This window comes from Palaemon carinicauda, chromosome 35 (assembly GCF_036898095.1).
Source record: "Palaemon carinicauda isolate YSFRI2023 chromosome 35, ASM3689809v2, whole genome shotgun sequence".
Taxonomy (NCBI): Eukaryota; Metazoa; Arthropoda; class Malacostraca; order Decapoda; family Palaemonidae; genus Palaemon; species Palaemon carinicauda.
Window position 1 is genome coordinate 18,315,853 of NC_090759.1, and position 17,500 is coordinate 18,333,352.

General features: G+C 41.5%; 1 protein-coding gene across 1 annotated transcript in view; it reads right to left on the reverse strand.

Moving 5' to 3' along the window:
• The window catches only part of LOC137627647 (fibrinogen-like protein 1), a 25,746-nt gene extending 8,977 nt beyond the window's left edge, over positions 1-16,769 (reverse strand). The window contains exons 1-5 of the mRNA XM_068358789.1: positions 16,578-16,769; positions 15,266-15,343; positions 12,345-12,398; positions 12,082-12,138; positions 8,959-9,043 (exon numbers count right to left, since the gene is read on the reverse strand). Of these exons, the coding sequence (XP_068214890.1) occupies positions 8,959-9,043; positions 12,082-12,138; positions 12,345-12,398; positions 15,266-15,343; positions 16,578-16,716 (413 nt within the window). The 5' untranslated portion in view covers positions 16,717-16,769. The remainder of the gene's footprint in view (positions 1-8,958; positions 9,044-12,081; positions 12,139-12,344; positions 12,399-15,265; positions 15,344-16,577) is intronic.
• Positions 16,770-17,500: the final 731 nt, after the last annotated feature.

The following is a 17,500-nucleotide window of genomic DNA, read 5'->3' on the forward strand; positions in this document are numbered from 1 at the left end:
CTCATGAAAGGCAGAGGCAATGGACAGTGACAATGCCATAGACTAACCATATACACACCTGATAACCGCCTAAGCCCCCTCTCCACTCAAGTTAGGACGATGGAGGGCCAGGCAATGGCTGCTAATGACTCAACAGGTAAACTTATAGGCTCCCCCAAAACCCCATCCTTTGCTCACAAGGAGGGTGGGGTTGCAGACATTACACCCAACTATCAAACTTGAGTCCAGCAGATCGCTACCACAACCACAACTACAAACAACATTAAAGTTACAAGTACACTTTTTCAGAACTGACATCAATACTAAGGGTTTTCATTCAAATTTTCCCTTTGGGCCTTTCATATAATAGAACAAGCTCTATTAGTGCCTCGAAAGCAAATGATCTGTTTCAGTTTCCCCAAGAGTGTCATACAGTAAGTCACTTCAGTTTAGTTGTTCCATGACCAAAAACTTATTTTGTTTGTTGGATTTGCAAGTGTTCGTTTCAATAGAAACCTATGATTTCACCTCACATTTTTAGACACAGATCAAAGGACACATATTGATTGCCATTTTGGGAAGTTTCTTTGTGATTCGACTAAATTCTATTCCATCAGTTCAAGAGCTTCATATGCATCTTTGAAGATCGGGCTAGAGACCCTCCTGACATACTGATGTTTCCCAGGACATGATTTATGATAATCAGTGTTTCAGTAACTCCAACAGGAGTAACGAATTAACGTCTGTTTATAATCAGAAAATTCAAATAGAAGAGCTTTACTATTCCATTGTCTTTTATGAAGGCACCAGTTAGGAAGAGGTTAAAATTTGCCTAGATGTTACTTCCAAAATGATTTTCTTTATATCTGATTTATCTTCTTCATGTTTAGATGACTTGTTGTAACCTCTGATTGAATCATTTGTCTTGATGAAGAGTAAATAGCCTGCATTTACCTTAAAGACAATATGATTGACCGTGCACCTGGTCAACTACCTTTCTTTGGAAAAACGTGCGACCTAATGATGTTATTGTCATGTATCACGCAGTGCGAATAATGAGAAAGGAAAGGCATAGAATTATGTGTTCTTATTGAGACAGCAACAAAGAGATGGAGCTGGGGGGAGAGTGACTGCTCCCCGCACTCTAGTTTTGGGGTGTTTGAATGTGCGTGGATGTAGTACGATAGAGAGTAAAAGATGTGAAATTGGAAGTATGTTAGGGATAGAAGGATGGATGTATTGGCCCTGTGTGAGACGAAGATAAAAGGAAAGGGTGAAGTGATGTTTGGTGAAATGTCTGGTAGAGTGTCTGGGATTGAAAGGGGAAGAGCGAGAGAGGGTGTGGCTTTATTGCTGAGTGAATGGATGACAGGTGTACCAACCGTGTGTCACACAATTGTACATAATTCCTTTTGCATTTATTATGCTTGTATCTTCGCTCTTCCCTCGCACTAAACGGACATGAAAATTCATGTCTGCTGTTTCCTCTGTAACATTGTCTGTCTTGTTAACTTGTTATGTCCTGTTGCCTTGAGGTTTTGTATATAAAGGAGAGTGTTCTATAACAATATAACTCAGTTGATTGCATCCTGCCTTTGAGTTCACAACCCTTCTCTCGGCTCGTCACATTGGTGACCCCGGAAGTCGACTCGCTCCCACTGCCTTCCACCCCCACCTCCCTCGCCCCTCCATCGTTGGTACTATGACGGAGACGGACTCTACTACAGCAGTTGGCGCTGCGGCCGCCCCATTGAAACTTTCACCGTTTGCCAGGGGAGAGGCGTTTGCTTGGTTTCAGCGCGCAGAAGTCCACTTTCGTATCAGGGGCGTGACTCGCTCAACCACCAAAGCGGATTATGTTCTCGCGGCGATACCCGAGGACACCTTCCCAGAAATATCCGACTGGCTTTGTGAACAAGGAGACACCCCAATAGCGTATGATGCCCTCAAAACATACCTTCTGCAGCAGTACTCGCCGTCGCCAGCCGCCCGTATAGCAAAGCTTTTTCAGCTCTCGCAACAACTGTTGGGGGACCAAAGGGCTTCGCTTGCCCTCAGGGAAATGACCAGTATCGCTCGCCTTCAACCTGCCGCAGACGGCTCTCCTCGTGAGGTGAACCTACTTCGTGCACTTTGGATACGCCGTTTACCCGAACCTGTACGCGCTGCCATACCCGATGTCGATAGTTTACCCATAAAGGACTTGATGACCAAAGCCGACGCCCTTATGAACAGCCACTTCAAGACCTCCATCAACGCCTCCACCCCTGACGACGAGGATGCCTATTCAACGTCAACCGAAGCTGACATGAATGCCGTAGGACATACACGCCTACCCCGTGACGTGCTGAAGCGGCGACAAAGCCGCCCACCACCCACCAATCGCTCGCGCCCCAACAAACGACTTCTACAGCCACTTACTACCTCCCATCCGCCGCAGTTTTGCTACTACCACTTCAGATTCGGGGCAACCGCGAAGAAATGTGCCAAGGATTGTCAGTGGCCAAAAAACGTGTAAGTAGGCCATCGCTTGTGGCGGTGGCCTCCCATGTTTCTAATCTTTTCTTTTTACAGGATGCAGGAACGGGCGTGCGATTTTTGGTAGACACGGGTGCTTGTCGTTCTCTTTTGCCAAGGAAACTCTTCAAGGCACGACGTAGTCTGTCTACATCTGCCGACGTCCGCTTGGTAGCTGCCAACGGATCTGCGATACCCACCTATGGTTACGAGAACCTCACATTATCGTTCGGAAACGGTAAATTCAATTGGAAGTTTCTCGTTGCTAACGTCACAATGCCAATCCTCGTGCGGATTTCCTCTCTCATTTCCACCTTCTGGTCGATGTCGCCCACCGACGATTGGTCAACGCAGACTCGTACTTGTCGACACCTCTTCAACCCGCCCCCTCTAACCTCGCTCTCCACATCAGCGCACCCACGGATGCCTACGCCCACCTCCTCACGTCGTACCCGGAAGTTTATCACCATATCAAGACGACGGGACCCCCAGTCTTCGCAAAATTCAGACGTCTGGCACCGGAATGATTGGCAGCCGCCAAACAGACGTTCGCCGAAATGGAGAAAATGGGCCTTTGCCAAAAGGCCTCCAGCCCATGGTCGTCACCCTTACACATCGTTCTGAAGAAAGACGGCTCCCTCCGTCCGTGCGGGGATTACAGGCGCCTGAACATGCAAACAGAACCGGATCACTACCCCCTCCCAAACATTGCCGATGTGACCTCCTACCTGCACAAAGCGAAGGTTTTCTCTACGCTCGACCTCCTGAAGGGGTATTATCAGGTGCCTATGAACCCAGAAGACATCCCCAAGACCGCCATCACCACTCCGTTTGGTACATACACCTTCAATTACTCCTGTTTTGGCCTTCGTAATGCTGGGGCAACGTTTCAACGTCTCATGGATGGCATCTTAGGGGACCTCCCTTTCTGTGTATGTTATGTGGACGACATACTTGTGTTCTCCTCCTCAAAAGAGGAACACCTCCGTCACCTGCACATCGTGCTCGACTGCCTGCAACAAAACGACCTTGTAGTACGGTACGACAAGTGTACCTTTGGCGCCAACGAAGTGTCGTTCTTAGGGCACCGTATCACTCCTGAAGGAGTCCATCCCCTCCCTGAGAAGGTAGCAGCCGTTCAGAATTTCCCCGCGCCCTCGACCGTCAAAGCTCTGCAGGAATTCTTGGGCATGATCAACTATTATCACCGTTTTCTGCCAGCCATTGCCGCCACTCTTGCTCCCCTCTACGCCTCCCTCAAGGGCAAGCCAAAGGACCTGAAGTGGGGTCCCCTTCAAGAAGCAGCCTTCTGCAATGCAAAGAAGGCCCTATCAACTGCTGCGGCTCTCACTTTTCCTATCCCACACGCCCCTCTCCTTCTCTCCCCCGATGCCAGCGACGTCGCTATTGGTGCAGTACTCGAGCAGGTGGTCAAAGGCTCGCCCCGCCCATTGGCCTTCTTCAGCAGAAAACTGTCCAAGGCACAATCGGGTTATTCTACCTTCGATCGAGAATTGCTGGCGGTGCACTTGGCTGTCTGTCACTTTCGCCATTTCTTAGAAGGTACGCCCTTCGTCATTCGCACAGACCACATGCCTCTGGTGCACGCCTTCACTCGACAGTCTGACGCCTGGTCCGCCCGTCAACGCCGACATCTCTACACCGTGGCTGAATACTATTGCACCCTCCAATACGTCCCTGGGAAAATGAATCCCGTTGCCGATGCCCTGTCAAGAAACACGTTGGTTGCCGTTCAACTGGGATTGGATTACAACGCCCTGGCTGAAGCCCAACGACAGGATCCAGAGTATCAAGCTTGTAGGACATCCTGCACGTCCCTCCGTTGGGAAGATTTTCCCCTCGAAGACTCCAACACCACCCTCCTCTGTGACGTCAGTACTGGTAGACCGCGACCTTGGATTCCTGCTCCCATGCGCCGACAGGTGTTTGATTTTCATTCACGGCCTTTCACATCCCTCGTGCCGTTCTACTGCACAGCTGCTGAAGGCAAAGTTCATTTGGCACGGCATTTCTAAGGATGCTAAGGATTGGGTCTGCGCCTGTACTTCTTGCCAAACTTCCAAAGTACATCAACACACGGATTCAGGAGTGGGCACCTTTCCTCAACCTCAGCGTCGTTTCGCACACATTCACGTCGACGTTGTAGGCCCCCTACCCACATCACAAGGACATCGTTACCTGTTTACCGTCATCGACCGCTCCACTCGTTGGCCTGAAGCCATTCCCATGGAAACTGCAACGTCCGCCTCATGTACATCTGCCTTACTCTCTGGATGGATTTCAAGATTCGGTATCCCTGAGCATATTACTTCTGACAGGGGAACCACTTTCACCTCTCAATTGTGGACGTCATTAGCGAATCTCCTGGGCATCACCCTACATCAGACAACGGCCTACAACCCCGCTGCCAATGGAATGGTTGAACGTTTTCATCGCACCCTCAAAGCAGCTTTGATGTCCCGCTGCAAGGATTGCAACTGGTTTACTCAGCTTCCCTGGGTCCTCCTGGGACTAAGGACCACTCCTAAAGACGCCCTCGACGTCTCGGCAGCTGAAATGGTGTATGGCGACCCGTTGGTCATCCCTGCTGAATTTTTTCCTTCTACAACCTCCTCCGACGATCTCCAGCGCATACGTCACGTCGTGGGAAAATTTACTCCATGCCGCCAGACTTACAAGCCCCCAGCGAAGCATCACATACCAACGGACTTGCACTCTGCAACGCACATCTTCCTGCACAACAACACCAGCAAGCCACCACTAACGCTCCCTTACACGGGCCCTTTCCTTGTGATCCGACGCAGTCCGAAAGCATTCCTACTAAACATTCGGGGCAAAGAAGACTGGGTCTCCATTGATCATCTAAAACCTGCTTATCTTCTGCCAGATGACCCGCCTACAGTTCGCCTCTCCAGTTCAGGGTGCCCTATTTAACATGTACAGTATGTCATTTTTAGGGGGGGAGCCATGTACCAACCGTGTGTCACACAATTGTACATAATTCCTTTTGCATATATTATGCTTGTATCTTCGCTCTTCCCTCGCACTAAACGGACATGAAAATTCATGTCTGCTGTTTCCTCTGTAACATTGTCTGTCTTGTTAACTTGTTATGTCCTGTTGCCTTGAGGTTTTGTATATAAAGGAGAGTGTTCTATAACAATATAACTCAGTTGATTGCATCCTGCCTTTGAGTTCACAACCCTTCTCTCGGCTCATCACACAGGTAAAGTAGTGGAATGGAAGGAGATATCATCTAGGTTAATGTGGGTAAGGGTTATGTTGGGTAGGGAATGTTGGGCGTTTGTCAGTGCGTATGGGCCAGGTAGTGAGAAAAGTGAAGAAGAGCGGAATGATTTCTGGAATGAATTAACTAGGTGTGTAGAAGGACTGGGTAGAAGGAATTATGTAGTTGTCATGGGTGATTTAAATGCTAGAGTGGGCGCTGGAGAGGTAGAAGGTGTCATTGGGAAGTATGGTGTACCAGGTGGAAATGAGAGTGGTGAGAGACTGGTGGATATGGGTGTTGAGCAAGAGATGGTGATAAGTAATAGCTTTTTCAAAATGAAAGATAAAAATAAGTATACATGGGTAAGAGTGGCAAATGGAAGAGTAGTAGAAAGGGCATTAATGGATTATGGGTTGATAACTAAAAGAATGTTTGGAAGATTGAAAGACGTGCACGTGTTTAGGGGTATGGCTAACGGTATGTCTGATCATTTTTTGGTGGAAGGAAAATTAGTTGTAGCAAAAGAGTGGGGGAATAGAGTAGGTGAGTGTAAAAGGGAGCTAGTGAGGATTGAAGAGCTAATAAAACCGGGGGTAAAAAGTAAATATCAGGAAAGGTTGAAAATGACATATGACGAAGTGAAAGTAAGAGAAACTGGCAATTTAGAGGAGGAGTGGAAGTTAATAAAAGAAAATTTTGTTGGGATTGCAAGTGATATGTGTGGCAAGAAGGTTGTTGGAGGCAGCATGAGGAAGGGCAGTGAATGGTGGAATGAAGGAGGGAAGGTAAAGGTGGAAGAGAAAAAGAGGGCTTTTGAAGAATGGCTGCAGAGTAATAGTGTAGAGAAGTATGAAAAATATAAAGAGAAAAATGTAGAAGTAAAGCGCAAGGTACGTGAGGCAAAGAGGGCAGCTGACCTGAGGTGGGGTCAGGGATTGGGTCAGTCATATGAAGAGAATAAGAAGAAGTTTTGGAAAGAAGTGAAGAGAGTAAAGAAGGCTGGCTCAAGAATTGAAGAGACGGTGAAAGATGGAAATGGGAGGTTGTTAAAAGGAGAGGAGGCAAGGAAAAGAAGGGCGGAATATTTTGAAAGTTTACTGAATGTTGAGGATAATAGGGAGGCAGATATAATTGCTGTTGCAGGTGTTGAGGTGCCAGTGATGGGAGATGAGAATGAGAGAGAGATTACAATAGATGAAGTGAGGGGAGCACTAGATGAAACGAGAGTAGGAAAAGCATCTGGTATGGATGGTGTGAGAGCTGAGATGTTGAAAGAAAGGGGTGTGACTGTACTTGAATGGTTGGTGAGATTGTTTAATATGTGTTTTGTGTTGTCAATGGTACCAGTAGATTGGGTTTGTGCATGTATTGTACCACTATATAAGGGTAAGGGAGATGTGCATGAGTGTTGTAATTCAAGAGGTATTAGTTTGTTAAGCGTAGTTGGAAAAGTGTATGGTAGAGTAATGATTAATAGGATCAAGGATAAAACAGAGAATGCAATCTTAGAAATACAGGGTGGTTTTAGAAGAGGTAGGGGTTGTATGAATCAGATTTTTACAGTAAGGCAGATATGCGAGAAATATTTAGCAAAAGGTAAGGAGGTGTACGTTGCGTTTATGAATCTGGAGAAAGCGTATGATAGAGTTGATAGGGAAGCAATGTGGAGTGTGATGAAGTTATATGGAGTTGGTGGAAAGTTGTTGCAAGCAGTGAAAAGTTTCTACAAAGGTAGTAAAGCATGTGTTAGGATAGGAAATGAAGTGAGTGATTGGTTTCCGGTGAGAATGGGCTGAGACAGGGATGTGTGATGTCGCCGTGGTTGTTTAACTTGTATGTTGATGGAGTGGTGAGAGAGGTGAATGCTCGAGTGCTTGGACGAGGATTAAAACTGGTAGACGAGAATGACCATGAATGGGAGGTAAATCAGTTGTTGTTTGCGGATGATACTGTACTGGTTGCAGACACAGAAGAGAAGCTTGGCCGATTAGTGACAGAATTTGGAAGAGTGTGTGAGAGAAGGAAGTTGAGAGTTAATGTGGGTAAGAGTAAGGTTATGAGATGTACGAGAAGGGAAGGTGGTGCAAGGTTGAATGTCATGTTGAATGGAGAGTTACTTGAGGAAATGGATCAGTTTAAGTACTTGGGGTCTGTTGTTGCAGCAAATGGTGGAGTGGAAGCAGATGTACGTCAGAGAGTGAATGAAGGTTGCAAAGTGTTGGGGGCAGTTAAGGGAGTAGTAAAAAATAGAGGGTTGGGCATGAATGTAAAAAGAGTTCTATATGAGAAAGTGATTGTACCAACTATGATGTATGGATCGGAGTTGTGGGGAATGAAAGTGACGGACACACAGAAATTGAATGTGTTTGAGATGAAGTGTCTAAGGAGTATGGCTGGTGTATCTTGAGTAGATAGGGTTAGGAACGAAGTGGTGAGAGTGAGAACGGGTGTAAGGAATGAGTTAGCAGCTAGAGTGGATATGAATGTGATGAGGTGGTTTGGCCATGTTGAGAGAATGGAAAATGGCTGTCTGACAAAGAAGGTGATGAATGCAAGAGTTGATGGGAGAAGTACAAGAGGAAGGCCAAGGTTTGGGTGGATGGATGGAGTGAAGAAAGCTCTGGGTGATAGGAGGATAGATGTGAGAGAGGCAAGAGAGCGTGCTAGAAATAGGAATGAATGGCGAACGATTGTGATGCAGTTCCGGTAGGCCCTGCTGCTGCCTCCGATGCCTTAGATGACCGCGGAGGTAGCAGCAGTAGTGGACTCAGCATTATGAAGCTTCATCTGTGGTGGATAATGTGGGAGGTTGGGCTGTGGCACCCTAGCAGTACCAGCTGAACTCGGTTGAGTCCCTTGTTAGGCTGGAGGAACGTAGAGAGTAGAGGTCCCCTTTTTGTTTTGTTTCATTGTTGATGTCGGCTACCCCCCAAAATTGGGGGAAGTGCCTTGGTATATGTATGTATTGAGACCAGATTAATCACCCAAATTAGTGAGAAATTGATTCATCCAAGTAACTTCATTTTTGTTTTTTCATGTTGATCATATTGGTTACTGATATCTATCATCTTAATAATAATAGCAGAAAAAGTAATACTGTGTTTACACAGAGAAATAAAATAAAAAAAATAAAAATCACTGAACTAATCAACAGAACCCTTATTCAGATACTCGTAAATAATTCTAATAATAAAAAATATATTATCACTTACATTCCTGACGTGCTCTTTGAGCGAACCATAATCTCATTCAACGTTTCGTTATATGCTTCTAACGTGCGTTCCAAAGTTTTACTATCTGAAAAAAAAAAAAAGAACAATAATTGCAGAGCACATTTAAAAGTGACGAGAACCAAGATCTCCCGTTATCTGTGGATTAGGATTTGTAAGTCACGTTCTCTTGCTTCGCATTTTGTTCATGGATAGGAATCCTTGGTCAAAATAATTCCATCTATCACTGAATTATTACAGACAACTCTGATTTAGATATTACGGTCTATCTTTATCCAGATCAATTCTAAAAAGACTTGGTAGGAAAGTGTGGTGTAAATAGTAGATAATTAAGATTATGGGGAATAATTCTAGGTTAAAGTATATTATCATTAGTAGTGGGTTGAAGTTATTAATGTCTAAGTATAAGAACAGTAAAATTCATGTGTATAGTAAAGCAAAGAACTGGGATTATGGGAACACTGCAGAAGTTGTGAGGTTGGCAACGGTGGAATTGTTCTTTTGTCGTGTAACTCCGGCACAAGATTTTGAAGGCAATCTTTAGATTAGTTAGCTCGTGTTGGGCTGTTTTCTTCAGTGGTGACTGGTGATCCAGAGCTAAAGCTGATTGTAGAAGGTGTAGACATGTGACGGAAGTGCAGACTGTCATTGCAAGAGCCAGTGTTTTACATAAGGTAAATTAATCTGAAACGAACGAGGCTGTCAGTATGTTAGGTTAGAGTGTTTATCATTATGCTTATTGCTGCCGTTTGTTTATGTTCGCCCTGTAGCGTATTTGGAGAAGTGGTTGTCTCCTGGTGTAGGGTAGAAGGGACTCTTTAGCTATGGTAAGCAGCTCTTCTAGGAGGACACTCAAAATCAAACAATTGTTCTCCAGTCTTGGGTAGTGCCATAGCCTCTGTACCATGGTCTTCCACTGTCTTGGGTTAGAGTTCTCTTGCTTGATGGTACACTCGGGAACACTATTCTATCTCGTTTCTCTTCCTCTTGTTTTGTTAAAGTTTTCATTGTTTATATAGGAAATATTTATTTAAATGTCATTGTTCTCAAAATATATTAGTTTTCCTTGTTTCCTTTCCTCACTGGGCCATTTTCCCTGTTGGGACCCTGGGCTTATTGCATCCTACTTTTCCAACTAGGGTTGTAGCTTAGCAAGCAATAATAATAATAATAATAATAATGGCGTCTCGGCCGATGTTTGTGTATACTCTATTTTTTATAGCTGTGCATATTTGCACTGACTCACAGGGGTGCCCTTTTAGCTCGTAAAGGTTCCTGATACCTGATTGGTCGGAAGTATTTTTGTCCGAACACCTTCATTATTCTCGAATGATTACCAAGTAATGTGAATCGAAACTTATTTATTAACCTATATTTCTCCATCATATATATGTTTTGTCAATAAACAATATTAAAGAATAAATATATTATAAAGAATCATCTTGGTAAGTCTAAATTTAATAACACAATCCGCCGAAGTCAACGACAGCAGCATGTTTTCGGATGCACGCTTTGTAATTTTGTAATTTTTCACATATTTTAACACAAATTGGGATAAATTACACTCAGCATAAGTTAAATATGTTATTATAAACTTTCTTTGAATACCAGAATTTACCAAAAACATGGAATTAATAAAACCCGATATTTGTGAAAACTTATGGGGAGGTAAAAGAACAGCCTGTAGCGGCCTGGCGGGAAAACGATCCCTTCTGGCTCGTAGACGCAGTTTTATTTTTTTTCTTTTGTGATATAGTTCGGCCTATTCCTTTCAGTTTAAATAGTCTTGCATTATCTCTCTTCGTATTATTTTGCTTAGTATTTTACCACATTCCTGTTCCTCACCTAATATCTATCTATTTTCCCCGATATCCCTTCTTTCACATATGGGATATCCGCACTACGATTCCTTATTTCTTATCCTCTGTCGAAAGTGATGGCTTGAAGGGAAGCGCGTGCCAGTCTCATTAAAATAGTGTAGAGGCGGGAATAAAGAAAATACTATGCTTAATTTCAGGTTTACAGAATAGGTTATACTTGCTACACAGCATAAAATTTATGTTGTTATTATTATTTACATACTTACTGACGTAAGGTACAAAACATAAGGAATCGTAGTGCAAATATCACATAGGCCTATATGAAAGAAGGGATATCGGGGTAAATAGATAGATATTAGGTGAGGAACAGGAATGTGGGAAAATACTAAGCAAAATAATACGAAGAGAAACAATGTAAGACTATTTAAACTGAAAGGAATAGGCCGAACTATATTACGAAAGAAAAAACAAACTGCGTCTACGAGTCAGAAGGGATCGTTTTTCCGCCAGGCCGCTACAGGCTGTTCTTTTACCTCCCCGTAAGTTTTCACAAATATCGGGTTTTATTAATTCCATGTTTTTGGTAAGTTCTGGTATTCAAAGAAAGTTTATAATAACATATTTAATTTATGCTGAGTGTAATTTATCCCAATTTGTGTTAAAATATGTGAAAAATTACAAAGTTACAAAGCGTGCATCCAAAAACAAGCTGCTGTCGTTGACTTCGGCGGATTGTGTTATTTAATTTAGACTTACCAAGACGATTCTTTATAATATATTTATTCTTTAATATTGTTTATTGACAAAACATATATCTGATGGAGAAATATAGGTTAATAAGTAAGTTTGGATTCACATTACTTGGTAATCATTCGAGAACAATGAAGGTGTTCGGACAAAAATACTTCCGACCAATCAGGTATCAGGAACCTTTACGAGCTAAAAGGGCACCCCTGTGAGTCAGTGCAAATATGCACCGCTATAAAAAATAGACTATAGGTGGCTAGTTGCATTAGTGGTGTCGTTGTTAGAGTTGTTTCATAGTGCAAGCTACGAGTGTGAAGATCTTGAGCCAGTTCATCTTTACTGGAGGTAATTTCACATCTAACCACAGAAAATTGAAAGTAATTCGTCCTGTTGCTCAAGATCACATGTTCGTCATGAATATTACTTAAGAGAAGCTGATTTTCCTGTAGCGGGGTCACTAAAACTTTGAATTTGTAAATCGGAAGGCCCGAGTTCAAAACTTGCATGAAAGTTGAAGGCAATATGCAAAAATAATTACCATTGTTCATGTAATCTTCTATGACCTTGTGGTTTCTCTCCACCTGAGCCAAACATCCTGAAAAGATAAAAAAAAAAATGACCTTTGAAGATAGCCCATGACACTTCAATCTCTGTTATAGACTATCTATAGCGTTGTCAATACTAAATAAAGTAGCTGCCATATGTATTTTATTTGAATGTATTCTTTAGTAAGTCGTGTAACTTGATTAGCTGCGAATTTCTGGGTTTATAGTCTTAGTAAACATAAAAGAAAAAAGTTACCTTCCTGTAAACTTGCGACATTTTCTTTGACTCCCTGCAGTAAAACTTTGTTCTCTGGAAATAAAAAATCATATCGTAAATCCCATGAGTATACAAGTTTATCTATTTTTCTTAGTTAAAAGGGAAAAAAATCTGCTGAGATAAATTGTTAATGCAAAAAGAGAGGGAGAAAAGCAGCGGTTGGTTGACTTCCACTAGCGTGGGTTCCCGATGAGCTTTTTATATGAATACGATAATGGTCATTGTATCTTGTTTTTCATACGAAACTATATATATATATATATATATATATATATATATATATATATATATATACATATATATATATATATATATATATATATATATATATATATATATATATGCACTGTCACGTTGGACGGCCACCACTCGGAAAACAACAATCTCCCACAAATTGCCCAAACTAGCGTGATGTAGTTAGGAAAGGGGGAGGGGGTTGAATCTGCGTGCCCATTTGTGTTTGCATATCTTTAATTCTATAGGAATGTTTAACCGCCCTTATGACGGGTTGCTTACACTAGTGTGTATATATACATACATACATATACCAAGGCACTTCCCCCAATTTTGGGGGGTAGCCGACATCAAACAAATGAAACAAAAAGGGGACCTCTACTCTCTACGTTCCTCCCAGCATCACAAGGGACTCAACCGAGTTCAGCTGGTACTGCTAGGGTGCCACAGCCCACCCTCCCCCGTTATCCACCACAGATGAAGCTTCATAATGCTGAATCCCCTACTGCTGCTACCTCCGCAATCATCTAAGGCACCGGAGGAAGCAGCAGGGCCTACCGGGACTGCGTCACGATCACTCGCCATTCATTCCTATTTCTAGCACGCTCTCTTGCCTCTCTCACATCTATCCTCCTATCACCCAGAGCTTTCTTCACTCCATCCATCCGCCCAAACCTTGGCCTTCCTCTTGTACTTCTCCCATCAACTCTTGCATTCATCCCCTACTTTAGCAGACAGCCATTTTCCATTCTCTCAACATGGCCAAACCACCTCAACACATTCATATCCACTCTAGCTGCTAACTCATTCCTTACACCCGTTCTCACTCTCACCACTTCGTTCCTAACCCTATCAACTCTACGCATATTGATGCAAAAGGCCTTGATTAGCTAGATTTCGCCAGTTGTCTCTATCTTGAGCTTTTAATTCAATATGTCTCCATTCACCATCTCCGACTTCACTCTTCACAGTCTTCAGCCATGTAGGCTCGGGTCTTCCAACTCTTCTAGTACCTTGTGGAGCCCATTTAAATATTTGGTGAACCAATCTCTCTTGGGGGGGGGGGGGTTGCGAAGAGCATGCCCAAACGATCTCCATCTACCCCTCACCATGATCTCATCCACACATGGCAATCAAGTAATCTCTCTTATAGTTTCATTTCTAATCTTGTCCTGCCATTTCACTCCAATATTCTTCTGATGGTTTTGTTCTCAAAACTAATATATATATATATATATATATATATATATATATATATATATATATATATATATATGTGTGTGTGTGTGTGTGTGTGTGTGTGTGTGAGAGAGAGAGAGAGAGAGAGAGAGAGAGAGAGAGAGAGAGAGAGAGAGAGAGAAAGAGAGAGAGAGAGAGAGAGAGAGAGAGAGTCCCGTTCTCTCTTAGATAGCTGGACCACGAAAAAAGGCGATAATTACAAGACCGAAAGAAATATATAACAACGTTGAATGGGAAACCTTAAATCCACTTAGAAATAACTCCTACAAAGGTAAAAATACCCAGGAATATTTTCAAGGTTTGGAAACTCCGTGATCACGAGGGCTTGAAAACCCACTGCACTGGGAACTCCGATGATCACGCTAAATTGCATTCCACTCTTCGAGAGTTAATCAGTTTAGTATACTACTGGGGATTCGTCGAACCAGTGTTATTTTGGAGAGATCTCCCGACGTAAAATTAATTTAGAATTTTGACTGTTAAAATAATTGGAAAAAAAAAGTTCTTTCCATTCTGTTCAATAATTTTAGTGCTAGGTTTTCCCGGTCATAATTTTTGAAACTTCATTTCTCCTCTTATTCCTGGTCAATACAGAAACTGTCTTAAAAGGCACCAAGTTAGGAAGTTGCATTTTACCAAACAACAGACCCCACCGTTTCTGAAAAAGGATGTTTATAATTCACGTTACAGCAAATGATTTGATGTGTAGGTTTTAAGCAACCCCAAATAAAGAGCAATACTCAAATGATTGTAAAAATCAAAGATTTTTAAACGTTTTATCATAAAAACATGCATATTTTATTATCTAACCCTTTTCAACCAGTCTCTTATCGCAATTTTATTTATTCTGCCCAACGTCTTTTAACTTTTACTTTATATTACAGCTGCCAGGGCTTTCCCCAGTTGTATATAAACACTGAAGGGGTATCACAGGCCCAGTCGCATAAAGACCTTGTTGTTCCCCACTCGGCACTTCTCTCTTGGGGATATTCTTCTTCCTTCTCTTAAAACAGCTATTGTCGGTTTGTTTATTTTCTCCCACCAAAGAACGAAGCCATTCCTATATTTCTTATTGCCTTTCGCAGAGTTACTGCTACTGAGTACATTAGGAGATAGACTTGTCACTTCACAGTTGCGTTCTTGCAATTGTTTATGCAATTACCAAAATTGTTGAGTATTATTGATAGATAAAATCTTCTTAAGAGTATTAGGAGAAAATATGTTCAAAATTATTAACGCTAATTTCATTCTTATTGAAGCTTGACTGGTGTAAGAAACTGAATGAGGTAATAATTTCTCTCAAGCTGAGATATCTTTAGACCAAATAAACAAAGATAAATAGATTAGTAAGATTAAAAAGTTCAGATTTCATATTTAAGTTGAAGAGAGGATGATGGAAGTCTCTGAAATGGGGCCACATATCTTACCTTCAATTCTCTCCTCTAAAGGCAAAACATTCCTCTGAAGGAGAGCGTCTTTGATTATCTTCACTTCTGCTCTGGTCTCTAGAAGAAATAACAAGAGAGGAAATTGGTTACAAACTTTGTTTTAAAAATCTGAACATCGTTCCTCACAAATAGCAAAGTTTAAATTTATAAACCACTTATAAAGAAAACGTTAATTATATGGCAAAGTGTTTTCTAATAGCTTTTTGATATTCTATAAGCCACAATGAACAGTTCCACTGAGACTATAATTATGATATTAGGAATCGTTATTGCGTTCTGCTGTGAATTGTGATAGATTATTTTCTCAAAGCGGCTACGGGTCTAACTGGCATTAAAAGAATATGATGAATTCAACACAAATCATATAAAGATACCTATAAATATGTTGTACATACTGTACATATGCACGTACGTTAGACGTACGCAATCATAATTTAATATTTATTTTAGTAATTTCTCTATATAAAAACATAGCTTTCACAATTTTCTCCCGAGATCTATAAATCTTGACACCTTTCAATGAGCCATTTGAAAACCAATAGATAAAAATCCTACTTAAAACTACTAAATAAACTCTGAAAAATAAAGTAAAGCAAACTTGCGTCATTAACCATCATCGGTTAAAGGTAATAATTAATGCAAAACTGCAATAAAAGATTGCCACGTTAATATATGGTTTTGCGTAAAATTAAATTTCGAGGTAGGCCTAGTAAATTGGCTTTCAGTGGAATTAAAATTCTTAGGTGGTCAGTGAAGAGTCAATAAACTGGTGTTATAAGGTAGAAACAGATTAGGTCAGTTAATGGTATTGTTTCGAGCAAAGAGAAAGCGATTAAGATATTCACTTGCTTTTAGTAGAATAAATTTAGTCAGTTATTCACGTGATTTGCAATAAAAATCAGCAACTCTCTCTCTCTCTCTCTCTCTCTCTCTCTCTCTCTCTCTCTCTCTCTCTCTCTCTCTCTCTCTCTCTCTCTCTCTCTTTGTTCCTCTTAAAATACAACGATGCGCAGTGAATTTGTTACTTCTATTTACTTTCAAATATTTTTTCTGTTTGCTTGTTCCATATTTCTAAAATAATAAAATTCAGAAAAAAATAATCTCTCTAATGTAGATGTATCTTTCCATATGATTAGAGGAGATTAACCCTCTTCCCTTGCTTTCATTTTATTTATTTATTTCACTTAGCCAAGTTTTTCCCATCTTCACTTATCAGAGCAAAACCTTTGCCCAAATACGACTTTTTCAAATAGAAGAATTAATAGTTGAAAACCCCCAAAATAAAACTTACCTTCCAATATCTTCAGAAGAGACTGATGGTTTTGTATTAGATTTTCTATCATTAAGTATGGAAAATTTCCAACCTGTTGTCCACAGCAAGTGGAGAACAAGATCCCACAGAACAGGACACGGACAAAAGGCGGAGACATCTTGAGGAGGAACTCCACTGAGACAGACTGAGAGAGTCTCAGAGACTGCACATTTAAATACTGTCTTGAGTCTTGACGCTAGGAATCCTGCCTAGAGTGAGCACAATCATAGCCATTATTCTCTCTCTCTCTCTCTCTCTCTCTCTCTCTCTCTCTCTCTCTCTCTCTCTCTAGCTGGTAACTGCGCTTCAACAGCTCCTTTTACATAGTCTGTTGTCTTATTACCAAAACAGTGGGAATCCCATAACATGGCGTGGGGCCACGGCCACATAATCCTACAAGTGGGAATTCTGCATTTTCTTGCTTAAATATTTTCATTGATGTCATCGGTGTTGCGTTACTTTATTATTGTAAGATTTAACTAATCAACTTCATGAAAAAAATAGCCTAAGTTCTTAAAATACTTTATCACACAAGTTTTTACGTCGTCAAGCAAGTGGAATCCATATGAAACATGCTTAGCCTACTTAAAAGAAAATAATTTTATTCATTTGTGTTTTTATACGCTAAGACATTTCCCATAAAACGAAGTGGCCAAGGAAAAAAATATAACTGCAGTTTCTGTCAAATGAGTCCTCTAACTGGTGAACCATAGATGAACTTTCTGCACAAACAGTGTGCAATTTACCCTACAGCACTTCTGTACTCCCTGAATTAATTAAGAGCTTTCATTTCCTATATATCTTTCAATCCTTCTCTCCTATTTAGAGCACTTGTAAATTTTACACTCTTTACACCAATTGTCATATTCTTTCGACATGACCGAACCACCTTTCCCCTTTGC